The sequence below is a fragment of the Pangasianodon hypophthalmus genome, chromosome 2 (assembly GCF_027358585.1).
Source record: "Pangasianodon hypophthalmus isolate fPanHyp1 chromosome 2, fPanHyp1.pri, whole genome shotgun sequence".
Lineage (NCBI taxonomy): Eukaryota > Metazoa > Chordata > Actinopteri > Siluriformes > Pangasiidae > Pangasianodon > Pangasianodon hypophthalmus.
In genome coordinates, this window is record NC_069711.1 from 28316477 (window position 1) to 28333129 (window position 16653).

General features: G+C 40.5%; 1 protein-coding gene across 4 annotated transcripts in view; it reads right to left on the reverse strand.

Moving 5' to 3' along the window:
• The window catches only part of LOC113538288 (nucleosome-remodeling factor subunit BPTF), a 58536-nt gene that overhangs the window by 27343 nt on the left and 14540 nt on the right, over positions 1-16653 (reverse strand). For 2 of the 4 annotated variants that reach the window (XM_026933228.3, XM_053229269.1), the window contains exons 6-20: positions 15498-15635; positions 14881-15024; positions 13610-13785; positions 13065-13426; positions 12686-12817; positions 10664-10793; positions 9368-9503; positions 8975-9133; positions 7069-8695; positions 5675-5799; positions 4954-5082; positions 3312-3465; positions 2931-3009; positions 1215-1437; positions 351-497 (exon numbers count right to left, since the gene is read on the reverse strand). In XM_026933228.3, coding sequence (XP_026789029.3) covers positions 351-497; positions 1215-1437; positions 2931-3009; positions 3312-3465; positions 4954-5082; positions 5675-5799; positions 7069-8695; positions 8975-9133; positions 9368-9503; positions 10664-10793; positions 12686-12817; positions 13065-13426; positions 13610-13785; positions 14881-15024; positions 15498-15635 — 3861 coding nt within the window. The remainder of the gene's footprint in view (positions 1-350; positions 498-1214; positions 1438-2930; positions 3010-3311; positions 3466-4953; positions 5083-5674; positions 5800-7068; positions 8696-8974; positions 9134-9367; positions 9504-10663; positions 10794-12685; positions 12818-13064; positions 13427-13609; positions 13786-14880; positions 15025-15497; positions 15636-16653) is intronic. The other 2 variants (XM_053229270.1, XM_053229272.1) reach the window with 2 other exon arrangements.

A 16653-nucleotide genomic window follows, 5' to 3' on the forward strand; every position in this document is an offset into this window, starting at 1 on the left:
TCATAGTCTTATGTACAGTCAGTAGCCCTGAAAAATAGTCCATATTCTTGTTTAGCAGTAAGTAACTTTCAGTTACAGTCTGTAGCCTTGTGTAAGTCAGTAACATTCAATAAGAATCCATAACATTGTGTAACAGTCAGTAGCTTTCAAGAACACTCCACAGTCTTGTGTAAAGGTCAGGAGCCCTAAATAACAGCAAGAATTCATGAATAATGGTCCGTAGTCATAAAAATTAATAACGGTCAGTAGCTGTAAATAAAAATGAGTGGTTCTCAGTTAGAGCATCAGTACTCTTGAGTACTAGCCATGAGTAATTGTCAGTAGGTGCCAGTAACAGGCAGCAGCAGTACCTCCTTGCATGTTGGGCACACTGAGTGTGACGATCTTGCTGTTGGCGGGAAGTGGGATGACTTTGCCAGTTACAGACACTGGACTGCCTGAGATCTGGAAGGTCTGCCCCGTCGTCGTGGAAACGGTGGTAACAGTGCTGCTGGACACTGTCATATTAAGAAATATAATTTACGTAAAAAATAGTGGTGAGAAATCAGTGAGGTGGGGAAAACTTTAAATTAAGTACTGAGGAGATCTGATGGAGTAAGGGGGAGTAGCAGAAAGAGGCCCCTATTCGATCAACCACCCACAATGTCTGTACAAACTAGCGTCAAATTTACTACTGTAAATTACAAAAGAACGTTACAGTTTATGATGGGGAAGTGTTTCTGACTGCTCTGGATAATGGAATGATTGAATAAGGCCCTGCAGTTCCATGAGCAACAGAACAAGATGCCACTGACGCCACACATGCTCTACAGTCATCACAACATAGGACAAGAAAAGGCAACAGTCAGTCAACGGTCAGCCAGCATTAGCATGCGGTGCATCATCTCATGCAAGCCATGTCGTAAAACGTTCCACTCATTCAATGACAACAAACTGCTGCGTATGACTGGAGGGTTAAGCAGGCATGGCTGTGCTTTGGAGTATCTAGCCACAATGGTTTAGGAACGCAAAATCAAAGGGTTATGGAAATAAACAGGGATCTAAAATGAAAATGGAAATGACCACATTCTGACATTTAAATGTCACAGAAAAGTCACAATATGGTGAATGATGCATCTCCACTTTATGCATATTATGCTGAAATAGGGAAGTTTATAAGAGCAATGAGTAAAACCTGGCAGTTATGTTATAAGAAGGAAGATGATGCTCCTTACCTTGACCTTGGACCCAGGTAGCAAATGTTTGCTGGAAGTTTTTATTTTGCTGGAATGTGACCGGCGTGCCCATCTTGGTGGCCAGTACCACTTTGGTTCCAGGTGTGACCTGGCTGGTGAGGGACGCTGCTGTCGTTTTGGGAGTGCTGGGGGTGGCAGGGCTGGCCGAAGGAGTGGAGGCTGCAGCGGCTTGCTGCTTTTGTTCCTTTTGTTCCTGACGTTTCTAGAATGAGAGAGGGTAATGGTTCAAACTAATGTCGGACCAGGCAGCTATGAGTAATAAGGCTTTACCACTGGTAAGGGATGGCACTGCAAACTACCCATCATCCCCAGAAATCTTCAGGAAAACACTAGTAGTGACTGTCTAGCAAAGTTTCTTACTCTTTTCAATAGTCCTTCGCCTAGGGAATTTAAGATGCAACATCAGTTTTATACGGCAATTTAACATTTACGATTAGTTTTTACTTATTTACCAAGAATAATGTTATTTTATCACCATATAGCCTGATCTTAATCTTAACTCCTCAAATCCCAAATGCTTTCCTATTCACATAGGATTTAACATCATGGATAACACTGAATCTCATCAAGAATGGCAGTTCATCAGCTGAAACTTAATCCCAGCAAAACTGAACTGCTTTTCATCCCAGGAGATGCATCCCCACGTAAAAAGGTTTGGGATTTCCTTGGAAAATGCCCCGATCTGGACAATCAACTTATCTTCTCCTCTCACTGCTAAACTGACACGTTCATGCTGATTTCTCCTTTATAACATCAGAAGGATTCATTCATTTCTATCCACAGAGGCCACTCAGGTGTTAGTTCAGTCCCTTGTCATTTCGAGCGTGAGCTACTGCAACTCTCTCCTGGCAGGTCTGCCTCGGCATGCCATTCGACCTCTGCAACTGATCCAGAATGCAGCTGCATGACTTGTTTTCAACCTTCCCAAGTTCTTCCACACCATCTCATTGCTATACTCTCTCCTCTGGCTTCCTATAGTTGCCTGCATCAGATTTAAATCACTAATGCTTGCCTGCAAAGCCAAATATGGACCAGTACCCATCTAGCTTAAAGAATTTATCACACCCTACACTACACTACACTATGCTCCCTCCCTCAATCCTCTAGCACTGCTTGACTGGTCCCACCATCTCTCAGGGTCCAAGGAAGGTATGCATCAAGGCTCTTCTCTGTTCTGGCACCAAGGTGGTGGAACGAACGTCTTCTAGATGTCCGAACAGCTGAGTCACTGGCTGTCTTCTAACGACGACTACAGACCTACCTCTTCATGAAATACTTAAATTAGCAATTGACTTCTTGTCTTGTGTTTTCATACTATACTACCTCCCCAACAGAGTTTTTAGACTGATAGTACTCTTAGTCCCTGACCTACTGAACCAGTATGAGAATGTATTTATTGACAGAGACTTTCTGGGTAAGGGCATCTGCCAAATACCATAAATGTTAGCAGTGTTCGGGCACATGTTAACTGACCGTTTGCTCATGCGTATTTTCACATAATATTCAAGCATTGTCACGCTTGTGCTTGGTTGAAAAAACTAATGGGTTACTGTTACTGGGTAAAAGGAGCTATATTTACATGCTGCATCATAATTCATGCACATTTAGCATGGAATCCTAATATGAGCTGAAACTGGTCTGGACTTGTGCAGTAGTGACGAGTAGTTCATGATAAACCTTTCACCGTCTTCCCACCTGTTGCTGAAGCTCCAACGCTTTCCTCCGAGCGCTAACCCTGGCCTGCTCTGCTGCCTGGGCTTTCTCCCTTTCCGCTCTGAATCGGACAGAGAAACAAAACGATACATCACCCAAAAGTAACAGAAGTCTTAAAGGAACAATGCGTTAAACTGAAGGCACAATGCGTTTAAAGCCACAGCATGCAATTTTAAAATCAGTACACAGACAAAAGCAAAAACGCCCACATTCTTTTAGCAGGTACAGCTGTGCAGGGGGGGAAAAAAATAGATAAAAAACAAATATATGTTGAGAATAGAAAGTGATGTAATATAAATGCCCAAAATGTGGTGATATTAAGCATTAGACTGTCAATCGTGTGTTTGTGTATATAATTTGTACCGTTCTGCAAATGCTCGGATTTCCCACAAGTGGAGATCTTCTTCAGGCACCCAGGTTTCGGTGATGATTGGGCCATCGTGCTTGCCAGGCTCAGGGCGTTTGGGCCGCAGAGCGCTGGAGCGTAAGCCTTTCCTCTGCGGCGTGCACGTCTCTGCTGTAGACAAAAGCAGACACAACTTCAGACTCCTGTTAACATCTGCCTGATGGATGGAATTTAAAATAGCATATGCTTACTATAAAGGAACCAGCCACTTTGTGTTTATCCAGAACTAGTTATTGTCTAGGACTGCAGCAAGTAATTGACAACTTCGATAATAAAAGTTATATAGTTGGTCTATGTTATGAAGAAAGCTGTTATGCATTAGGTCACTTCATGTCACACCACAGGTAGCACAGCTATTTGAGTTCTTAAGTCATTAAATTTTTTTTTTGATAAATATTTTCTTAACGTACACTATATTTATAATATACATATTGTCTGTCATCAAGTGGCCATTCTGCTTTACATCAAGGGTGCTGGGAGTTGATCCCAAAAAGAGTCAACCCCAAAGCTTTGAAACTGATACCACACACAGAAAATGATTCGACTTGCAAAAATGTATTTAGTTTCCCATTGTTTCAGTTAGCAAGATAGCCAGTGCATATTAGTCTTTATTTTAAATTCGATGGTCAAAATTAAACAAATCATGGCTTGAAATGCAGGTAAGACCCTCTTGCAGTGATTAAGGCCATGGTAAAATACAGCTGCAAAAGAGTGAACTAGTATATATTTAGTTATACTATGATAATAATAATATCCAAAATCCTAGAAGCAGTAATACAGTGCACTGTACTAGGACTGCAACTTATAATTATTTTGCTAATCAGTTCATCTGTTGATTATTACTAACACAAGGTCAGATGATTATGTACTTTTTTCCTCTCTCTTTTTTATATATATATATATATATAAAAAAGAGAGAGGAAAAAAGTACATAATCATCTGACCTTGTGTTAGTGACACCAACAGGTCTAGTCCTTCTTGTTACTAATTTGTATGCCTGAAATACCCTTAAAGTATACTTCAAACATGAAGGAAGGCATTGAAGAAAAACTATTTCAGACATTTGACCTTGCTGTGACCTTGACCCTGTTTTGATCAATTCCACAATCAGATCAGTTCATATGCTGGTTACAGTAAAAAAATTCCATATAAATCCTACAAACATTCAATCGCTCGTTTATGAGCAACTGAAAATATTCTCATGCTGTGACAGACTGCCTGATAAAAATCAGTAATATTGTAATGTACTTGGTGACCTGTTATTTAATTAAGCCTAGTTCTGTAGTAGTATCACTTGACTGAAATGCTAGAAAGAAAGAAATATTAAATAAATACAATATCTATATAATATTAAATATTATTTTAACATTTTTTGGTCATTACCATATTTAAAATGCAGTTGCAGTCCTAGTACAGTGCACTGTATTACTGCTTCTAGGATTTTGGATATTATTATTATCATAGTTGCATACATAAACTAAATCGATTTAAGATTTTTTTGTTTTTGTTTTAAACGCTTTATACTCACTGGAACCTGAAAATCTTCCCACTGGTGTTTTGGGAAAAAAGTGCTCATATTATAAGAAAGTGCACTCTCACCTCTAGGCGTCTCAGGGACACCAAGAGGACAGATGATCTTCCGTATGCAGTATTCTGACCGGATACCGTAAGGGCCGACGTCTCTGCGCTTGATGATCTCTGTGGTGGTGATCTCAGTCTCGGATGTTTCTGCACCACACAAAGACAGGATGAGGAAGACTGTATATTAAGGGTGTGCACATGTAATGTAATACACAGCAAATGCAGGAGCAAGTATTCAAATACTGACGTTACAGTTTGCTTATTTGTTACACTGAGAAGGCAAAAGAATTTGCTTTCTGAGCAAATCTGATTTATTGCTAATTATACTCATTTGTCACAACGTCTACTACATTGGTTCTTATAGCCACAATGCAGGCGTGCATACGGCTAGCTAGCTAACTAATTAAGTGCATTAATACAGATTATGGGAAATGAACAAGTATGATGATGTAGCACATCAAAGATATTACTCGAATTTAGCTAGCATCTTTATTTTCTCTATCCCTCTATTTGCCCATCCAGGGATCACATCACAGATATGACTAGAGGACATCTGGAAAAAGTGTAATGTATATTGTAATATATGCCAAAAAAACCTGGATTTGTGCCTATCTGCACTGACAGTTACAATGTAATGTTGCCTGTGGTTAATTTAAAATAAATAAATAAATAATAGGATGGTGTTGATACAGTATGTTTAAACACTTAAACCAAATCAATGACAATGAACAGAGGTTACCTGTGCGTGTAGTCCCAGCATTAGAGGAAGGTTTAACAGCCATGTCATCCCAGCGAAGACATGCCCAAAGAAGCCGCAACATCAGACTCACCCCTGCTAACGAATTCACAGTCTGGAGACGATACCTAAAGCCCAACAAGAACCATTTCAAACTGTTACCAGAAACTCGGCCTGATTCAATTCTAAACTGAACTTTTGCTATGCTGTATCTCATCTCATGAACATTTTGCTTTGCTGTTTTTCCTTTCTGATTTTGGCATTTGCATCAGTAAAATAATACATCAAATTTTGGCTTTGCCCAAAGTTAAACACTGCACTACAAGCACATTTATTTCTCTTGGGTGATTTAAAAAGTTTCATGTTTTGAAACAGAACACAATATGAAGAAAAAATAACATAATCGAAGGAAAATAAATCTGAATTTTTCATGGCTCCACTGGTGCATCCTGAGCATTAAGTGAAAATGACTAATGAGTGTAGAGTCTTGAGCATATTGTCTATGAAAATTAGTGCATGTCACTATAGTGATGATACAAACTGGAACCAGGCCAAAACAGAACCTTTTACATTAACAGAACGCAAAGTCATTGCAAGTCTTAGTTCCAAGACTTCTTACCTGCGACGGAAAATGGAACCAAGTGAAAATGAAATGGAAGTAATCCATTTTTACATAATCACCCACACCTGTTTCAACTATTTCTTTGCCCACTGACCCTATTTTAAGGGCATAGATTCCAAAATTCTGCACTCACTGCATCTAATGACAGGACTGGGCTTGTGCGTCACACTGCAGCTTATTAAAGTCAGGAAGTGTAATCGAAAGTGCCTACATCATTTTGGCCGGAAAGCCCATTTTACACCAAAAGCATGGAGACCTCGGGTGGAGCATTACCTTCTGTGGTTTTCTGGACTGGTTTGGTAAATGTAATGTGCAAATATCTATAAATCTGAGCCAGAGATTTTCACTTCTGCGTTTTGTGGCAGTTGTATCTTTCATGCCAGAGCGCACACTGCTGCGGCTGACTACAGACTTAAATATCACCCATGTGCAAGACAGATTATGGGCATACACAGTAAAATATAGCATGAATATTGTACTTTGTAGTGTTTTTAGCTATAAACATGACTGTGCTGTACTTGTTTTTACTTTAAATAGCTGTTCTGCACGACGCCAGTGTCGGGTGTAAAGGCCACTTTGATTAACATGGCACCACGTTGGATGAGGTGCCGCTAGAATTAACAATATTAGTTAACGCATATAAATAATTATTTAATATGGAACAAAAAGTCACAGAGATTAGCAGTAAAGTGAATTATTGCTATTAACTTCACCCACACATACTCTCAGGAAAGTACACTGCCCTAACCTATCTTCCAAGGACATGCTAACTCACCTCCAGGTGATGCCGAATGTGGGTCTGGGAGATGGGTATGGCCAGATGTCTGAGGCTGGTTTGGCAGTGTAGCTGAAAACTGACACTTCCCTAAAGCCACCCTTGCGTGCCAGCTTCTTGAGCTCTTCACTGGGAAGAATGAAGATGCTCTTCTTGCAGTTCTTGGTGGAAAACTTGCGGTAAGTTGGAAGGGCTGTTTCAGATCGCACCTTCTTGGTGCGAGAAAAGCGAATGAGCTGCACCCGTTCTCGTGTGGACTGCACCCGCGTTATTGCCTTGGAGACTACTGGGGATGAGCTTTCCGTTGATGAAGGTGCCATGGTGGTTTTTGTTTCCTGTGTCACTGTGGTTTTGGTTGTGGTAGTGAGGGTGGAAACGGTGTTGCTCTCGGTCATTGTACCACTGCTAATCGCCTGAGACTCAGTGGTGGATGTTATGGTGGTAGTAACTTGAGTGACCACCGTTGTTGTGTGAGAACCCATGCGGCAGTTGCTCTCTACAAAATCATTGCTGAGACTTGATTCCTCCGCTGAGAGCACCGGAGACGGAACGATTGTCCTCTGGGACACTTTGTCAACCCCGTCCAACCTGGCTTCCATGCTGTTGTGCTCTTTGCTATCCAGTGCAGGCTCTGACTTGGGGATGGTTGGAGAGGATAGGGCCAGATCCTCGACAGTGACGCCAAGACGGGGCACCTTCTGTGGGGGGAGGTACTCTGGGTTTCCCCCTGCGGTGTCTGAGCTGCTGATTCTCTCGAGATCCCCACCCAGAACACTACTTCCATTCACTAAAGGTTTCAGGGGATCCTTGAGCGACAGAGCCTTCTTATCGTCCTCTGTCCTCCTGTCATTCACCTTGTTCACCACACTATTGGTCAGAGTGTCCTCGGTACCTGGTTCCTTAACATCCTGTCCATTCATTTGCAAGAAAAGAGGACTATGCCCTTTGCTCTCCTGTTCCCTGTACCCATCCCCATTCTCTCCTAATGATGCCACGTTATTCACTTGTGCTGGTGTACTTACGCTTGTTTGCTGGTTCACTGTGCCAATTAATTTTTGCTCACTGCTGCCTCCAGTGGATGAGATAACAGCACCGCTTTCACTCTGGCTTGTGTTATCCATATTAACACATTGAGTGTCCCCTGAGAAAAGTGGCGTAGTCTTTTGAATACCAGTACTGCCTCCATCAGGCTCTACTTGCCCTATACACTCACCTGTTGACCCATTTGTCCCGGCTTCCTGGCTAACAGAATGTTCCAAAGATAAAACGGGCTCTTTGGTTGACTCCTGCGTGCCCGTAATCCCCTTCTTGACCTCTGATTTAACCTCAGGCTGTATGCACGCTACCGCTCCATGTGGCTCCATTTTAAACTTGAGCCTCTGGATCACAACCTTAGGATTGGCACAAATAGCTGACTTCTTCTGTCTTTCCTCGATGGCCTGTTGCTTGACCCGGTGCTCAAGCAGCTCATCCAGTTTGGCAGGATTGACCTTCTTCTTGTACGCTGTGCGGAGCAGGAAGCCCTCACTCACATTGACCACGTCATAGAAGAAAGGTTTGGGTCCTTCCTTTTCCTGCTTAACAGTGGCATCATCTGAACCGGCATGGTCTCTGCCCGCAGCAAACACTACAGGAGTGTGAAAAAATATCACTTTCATTAATTAATGATTAATAATAATGGCAGCATTAAAATCATTAGAGTAGAAATATAAAAAAAATATAAGAAACAACTCTTATGCAATAAAACAGTGACAGTATAAGTCTGGATAATAAACTGAACTTAAACATAATAAACTTAATAAAATAAACACTTGAAATAAAGGCTATTAAAAATGCATTAAAGTCAGTTTTGGGTTCGAGTGGCTTGCATCACACGTATCCTTATTAACAAGGAGTAACTGAGTACCAGGTGCTTTCGCGTCAATGTCCACCTCTTCTTCCTTCTTCCAGTCTTCTTTCATTTGATCTGTCTTTCTTTTATCCTCCTCCTCTGCTCTGCTGCTCTCAGACATTTCAAGACTTTTTGCGATATTAGAGTCTCCAGGATTTTTGATGCTCTTGCCAGCTTATCACAAAACGGAGAAAAAAAATAGCAGAATTTATTTTTAATAATTTATTTATAATAAATTAATCTATCATCTGATCAGTGTGTAAAAATAACAAAATAAAGGAAAGAATCAATTAAAGGGTAATTAACTAAAAGTAAACAGTAAAAGTGAAACCAAATACTTAATTCAGGCAGCCAAGACAAATAAGTTGAAAACAGACTGCACTAGTCATCAAATAACGCCATAACTACCCTCTATCTCTTGCCGGTAGTTGGCGTTGGTGTTCCCGGGAAGCCTTGGGACAAATCGATGGATGCGAGTCTTGCTGATCCAGCACCAACCCCCATAACCAGTCACCCTGTACTCCTCTCCTTTCTGTTTCCAAACCTTCACACCAAACAAAGACATAAAACACAACTATATAATATCATGATTTTGTTAAATGTTTTAGGTTGATTACTTGCTGTTTCCCCTGGTATAGTCAAGTTGCACAAGCAAAGCAATTAAATTAAATAAGGTACACATAAAGTAAAATTAATTAAATAATAAATGACATGGAGCTGTCAAAATTACACACACCAAGAGCGAACAGAAGTATCAATTGACTTGCTCATGCCCAATTTAACAGATTTTGAGATGCAAAAATACACATAATGCATTAAATACACCTTGTTAGCTGCTAGCCAACTATTACTGGTGGGCAATATGACCAAAAAAATTAAAAAATCATGTCACGATTCTCAAAGGTATTTCTGTGATACACGATATGTATCATGATGTATAGGTTTGCTCACAAACTCAGCAATACATTTTGTGCTGCATTTAAAAAAACTGTTACATGATTTATAAAATGTCTAAAATATAATAATTTTTAGCTTATTTTAAAAATATGACTTACTACATATAAATGAAAAAGAGCACTGAAAAGAAGAAAAAAATCAAAATACAAAAACTGTAAAGTTTAGACACCAAATCAACTGCTTCCAGGCAGTTTGCAATCAAGTTTGTATATTTTATATAATTTACTTCCGAAAAGCGTACTGTGACACAATTTATTACGATATCAATATTTTATGAATATAATGGGTTAACTGCAATGAGTTTCTCGCTCAGCTACTGGGTGATGATACAAATTCCACAACAATAATAATTCAGTTCACTAGCTTCCCACCAAACAAGGGAAAAGCCAAAACTCCATCACGTCTAAATCCATACTCTGTCATTATATAAGACTCCATCTGTTTCTACTCTCATTACAGGATTTTCAGCGCGACTCACTGTACCTCAGTAACATAATATTGTAGAGTATTTATTTTGTCCCCTGACTCAGTAATCATGTTTTTCTTGTTCATGAAAAAATTTGGAAAAAATCAAGGACAGTGTCTGGACCATTTTGTAAAAAAACAAAAAACAACAAAAAAAATTATATGTCCAAGTATGTAATTACAGTTGACTCATTTCACTGAATGTAAAAAAACAAAAAAAACAAATTGTACGTGTAGTGTATATGTATGAGCGAATGTACATTAGCTCATTCAAATCTTCACCTGATGTTTAATACGGAAGGTGTATTTGACCCAAGTGGCCTGCTGCATGGTCTCCTCTTCCTCCAGCTTTTTCTCTCTCTTCCTCACCTTCTCCTTCTCCTCCCGCTCAAGAGACGTCATACGGTGCAGACTGCACCCCATACACACACACACACACACACACACACACACACACACACACACAAAAATGCTGGCATCAAAACAGGGCTCTGCAGACCAGCCACATACACAAACACATTCAAATGAACTCAGCCCACCAACCCACTTTCTCTCACTAACACACACACACCCTCACAGTTTGATGAAAGAGCCACTAGAGTGACTCCTGGGTTTTCTCTGGAACACGGCCAGTCTCAACACTACTTTAAAGAGCTCATGGTGGGTCTGCGGAGGAAAACACATGGCTCGTGTAGCCGTTAACCCTGGGGCCAAAGGATCAGGGCCGGAAATGTGTGCACCGTGAGCCTGGCTTTAAGTGGGCTGTGCCCGGGAACAAGCACTCTCTGCAAATATTGGCTTACAACACAAACTGCACCTTTGATGCTCGGCAAACATCCTTGCGTGAATCGCATGCGGCACGGGCGACTTTGAGGAAGAATTCCAGCAAAACGTGATTAAACAGGATTTTGCTTCGTTTCATTTAAAGCAGCCAGAGAAGGCAAATAGGAGAAACCCATACACACTGGAGACACCTAACAAGTCCTACTATGTTGGCCCCAAAAGTGAATCATGACCAGCTAGACTGACACACAGTTGATCTTGAATTTCCTGTCATCTTTCTGTAGGGTCTTTTTGCTTTCATCTACCACATAAAGTCCTTGCCTGGGCATGAACTCTGAGGGTTTTGGAATATTGCATTGCAATTGATTTAAAGCTCTTGGTAATGGAATAACTAACTCCAATAATTCCAGTAAACAGGCTTCCCCATAAACTCGTTCATTTATCTTTAGTAATCATTTTTTTGGTGAATCTGGAGCCTATCCAGGGAACACTGGGCATGGGAATACACCTTGAAGGGGAACCTACAAGCTTGTAATATTAAACTGGCTAACCTACAAAAGAGCACTACATTAAGTAAACCAAGAACACACATCTAGTTTAAAAAAAACAAAACAAAACAAAACAAAAAAAAAAACAACTGGCAACTGCTGATTGAGTGAAACTAGCAAGGCCAATATGAGTAAGGCAACAAGATGTGGATTTTATTGATAACTTTCTAGTTTCTGCTCCAGAGTAAGCACTTTTCTAGGGCCCAGGAAGCACTGTGGTGGATCTTGTCATACTGAATGTTACTGATTGCTCAAATGCAAGCTTCACCGAATGACCTACTCTTTTATATGACATTTTAATAATCTATATTAAGCTAAGGATGTTTTGGTTTGTATGCCAAGTTGTTCATGAGCTTTCAAAGAGAACGTCAAACCACCGAGTCTATGATTGGTTTAAATATGGCATGGTTGCTTGCATCACACAAAGCTGTAGTTTGATTTCCAGGTCCACTGTTTGCACACGGTCTTGGAGGAAGCAGCATAAAGGTTTTGCTTTGCAAAATAAACTAACACTACAACCACAACATTTCTCTCTTCTGCATTTGTGCCTCTTTCACTATTTACACTGCTTTTTTTTGGATATCTGTTTCACAGGGTTTAAGTAGTAGCTGAAAACTAGCCCAATGCTCAAAATATTTTGAAACGAAGCTCTACATACTGCTTTTAAAAGTTTGTGCATTGTTGTCATGTTGTTGTGAGCTATAATGGGGGAAATGTATGTATGCTTTATGTACCCAGCACAATCATTTGATTCTGAGTGGAAAAATAAGGGAGGATTGTTCATCTGATGTTTGGTGCTGATTCCTCCAGGGGAAAGAATGCACAGTGTGTGAGTCAGTCTGTAATCTAGTTCAGTGGCTTTACAATATATCAGGAAATAAATGACGGGTAATGTGAGTAATACAATGATTCAAGCATATTTCACATTTCTAGATGCTCCATTGTGCATGGAACCACCAGGAGTGTGCCTTACCGTGTGTGCCCCAGTGAGTCCTTCCACACAGGCAGCATGGCCACTGGTTTGATGGCACACTCAAGGATGGCTAAAGCCAAAGCAAACTCCCTTGCCTTGTTGCATATCTGCACAGCCTTGCTCCAGTTTGCCCTAAGAAAAGACAGACATACAGTAACCTGCTCACACAGGGAACCAAACAGCTCATAACTGTCACTTCACTCAATTCATTACTATAGAAATCTACCTAACCTAAGCTGTTAAATTAGTAATAGATTTGTCAGCACGGGATCAACAATGTACAGTGGGTGCACATACTTTTATAACATGTACAAGAGAAAAAACTGTGATATTTCTAGCCCTGCTTCCTACATCTCCATAACTGGCTGAGGTTCTGTACCTATGTGAGTCCCAGTTGGGGTGCAGAAATGGTGCTGGGATGTTGTTCTCCAGCTGGATGATAGTGAGCCTCAGTGTGCACATGGTCAGCATCCTGGAGCCGTAAATTGAGCCATTCCATTTGAAGTCTCCAGCAGGGGTCAGGCAGAACTTGTGTGAAAGGTGTCTGCGCTTGTCGTGGTCCTCTCGGTGCTGGTGCTTGTTGAGCGCCAGAGTGTTGGTGCTATACTGGTTCTGGTAGACACGGTACTTGCCTTCCTGACCCAGGCGGAAGTAGGAACCTGTGGAACCCTTCATGACCAGGTCTTTGGTACTGCGCGAGTTGAGACGGGCTACTTCTGCTTGCTGGCTTACCATTAGAACCTGAAGAAAGGAGATTTAAGGAAGTGTATGCAGCAAACTTACCAGAACCAGTAGGTAGTTTTAGAGCAAGCAAGTATAATGTGAACTCATATGAGGGTAAATAACATTAAATTTATTGACAGTAAGAGCAACTGCGTAAAATATGAATCCAACAAACACATCTTCAACAACCACAACACTCACATCTTTTCCCTCCTTGAACACTCTGTAAGACTCATGGAGCGCTGCTGCCACCTGCTGGCTCTTCTGCTGACTCAGTTTGCTGTCTGGGTTGCGCAGGCGTGTCACCATGCGTGTGGCTGCCAATGTCCCATGCATTCCTATCGGCGTCTCACCGCTTCCTTTCTCCTTCAATTCACCTAAAACACACACAGATGTTGCACAATATGTGTAAATTAAATCACATGCGTTATCTTTGTCCAGACCGAACGGCAACTGATTTTACAATTCTGAATATAGAATAATCACCTGATCAATGCATGTAACTGCAGTCCAATCATTAAATCAACTACAGTTCCATGGAATAATCATCTAATCAATGCATGTAACTGTAGGTGATTTAATGATTGGACTGCTGAAAAGAAAAAAAAAAAGAACTAACACATCAAATGTCGGACACCAGAAAGGTCTTGTCTGATCAAATTTACAGAAGATCTCCCTTACGCCAAATATAACAGATTTTTTAGCCAAGTAATATTTCTGATGTTAAATTTTCACGGTAAGTAACTGCCTAACATAAGACAACAAACTTGAGTAAATTCAAATACTGTCGCTACGATGTCATGAATCAAGACAAGCAATCAAGAGACCAAGGGTAACACTCTACATGATGCTACCATCAGCATGCTTCACTGGGTAGATCATGTTCTCAGGGTGATTTGCCCTTCTGGTTGCTCCTCTAACTAATGCCCTCCTTAACTGGTCAACAACTTTTGGTGGACAGCCTCCTCTTTCCATGTTTTAAAAATGGATTAAATGGTGCTCTAGTTTAAACATGACAGCATCACAATACTTCAATTTTCTTTATATATTTTACTGTTTTAAAATAATACCAACACACATGAAAGAATCTGAAAACAACCTTGAACAAAAAAAAAAAAACTAATGTTAAAAAATAAATAAATAAACAAATGTCAGTTGTATCTTCCATGTACTACAACTACGGATGAGTTCCAAACAATACAAGTTTACAGAACAGTGCATATTGCAACATAACCCTAAAAACAAGAAATATTTTGATTTGTATTTTGAATATAACAACATTATCACGATCTATCATATAACTGATTATTGGCACATGACTATAATACACAATAATTAAAGGTAATGACCTCTTGGAGTCAAGATTAAAATATTACTTCCTAATACCCAAATATCCGAGCCAGTGTGTTAGACTGGAATAAATATCAAGAAGCAGGTTTGAGGGCTTCTGTATTGGCTCCTAATGTTCTCACCCTTCTCATCCTGGCTGGAGATGCAAGCTTTCCCCGCAGCATCTGGATCGTCTCCTCCTTTTAGACTGCCTCTGCTGTTCTCATCAGCAGTCTGTGGGGACAGGGGCCCTTCCTCAACATTGGCGCCTGAACTTGGGGATGTATCTGTAGGAGGACAGATGAAAACACTGTTTGCTGATGTATTGTTACCACAAGAGTATTAACAAGCAAGAATAATGGACAAAAAAAGGGAGAGTGAGAGAGAGAGAGAGAGAATCACAGCTATTTTCTGAAGATTTAAAGCCACATTAACAAAGTGTGACGAATAATGAAGCTTGATTGCTTAAAAACTGAGTGGTTATCATCTTGAAGCAGAGTAAAATGAGACATACAAAGGACTACACATACTCTGCTGCTGAAGCGTGTAGCTTGAATGCAGGACACAACAGTCTGCCATGAATCATGCTTGCAGTTCGTGCATAAATGGACAAGCAGGCAGGCCAAAAACAGCAAGCGAACAATTGAGAGCATGAGGGCTTGCAAATGCGTTGAAAAATAAAGGTTCAGAAGGGCGAAGGGGTAATCCAAGTGAACTGAAAGTAAACAAGCAGCTAAAGCGTGTCTTTCCTGTGGTGTACCTGCCATCTCGGGCAGGTCCTCCAGACCGCTCCCTTTCTGGGGCTCATTGAGCTCAGCTGACCCATCAGAAGGCCCCAGCAGCTGGGGGACGGAGGACACAGAAGCCCCCGGGGACTCTGAATCACAGGACCCCCCAGCTACAGAAGAACACACACTGTTGTTTCAAGCACTTTCTTATGAAATCCTGAACAAAGTGTAAGCAACTCCAAACCAGGAGGGCAAAATACATGAGGTCAGGTCATGAGCCATTTTTATAGCTCAAACAGGGTTTTTTAGAACAGGAAAACTTTAACTTCACCCTGTCCTGATCCAAGTGTGTACTAATTTCAGTCTCAATAGGACATGGACATTGCAACAGCATCTATTCTGAGGCACTACATAAACACAGACTCCAACAATTTTCCCCTTCTACAGAAAAAGGTGTCACATTTTCTGATATGAATCATGGCTACAGGAATACAGAATCATTTTTATGCAAACTGAGGTTATATTAATGCACTCGTTTCTATCACATACACAGTGATTTGTATGGCAGATATGCCATATGACAGATTTAAAAATACATTAACTGTTGATATGGCAAAGTTTTCTGTGAGGAGACGTTTATTTACGGAACATTTCATAATATTTATGGAAGGAGTCTCCAGTGTCAGCAGTTTGCAACGTCACTAACGTAAAGACGTCAGTTTTATGACACGAGAAAATCTTCAGGATAGAGGACTTTGCGTTTCGTGGCTCATTTCTAACATGACAAGCTGCATTTTTTTTGTCTTAGGAACTTCAAGAAAGGGAAAAAAAAAAGGAAGACTTGTGAGGGAGTGACTGTTTACAACTGCTACAGTGTAAGTGATAAGAGGAACTAATATGTTTATTTATTTATTCTACAACATTATGCTTAACTATAAACAGAAAATGTACATGTTCTTTAATAAATAAATATTGTTATGTTGCAAAATTGCTGTGATATGAAACACTTACAGAATGGTACATGCGATTATAGGAAAATAATCAACTCTTGGGGATGGTGACAGCCCTCTGCTTCGTATCACACCACCATGTCATTGATTATTTTCCTATAAAAGCACATCCTATCATGGTTTTTCCTCACTTGGTTGTAATAAATGTAAAGCCTTGTCCTTAAATTTGCTCGGTTTA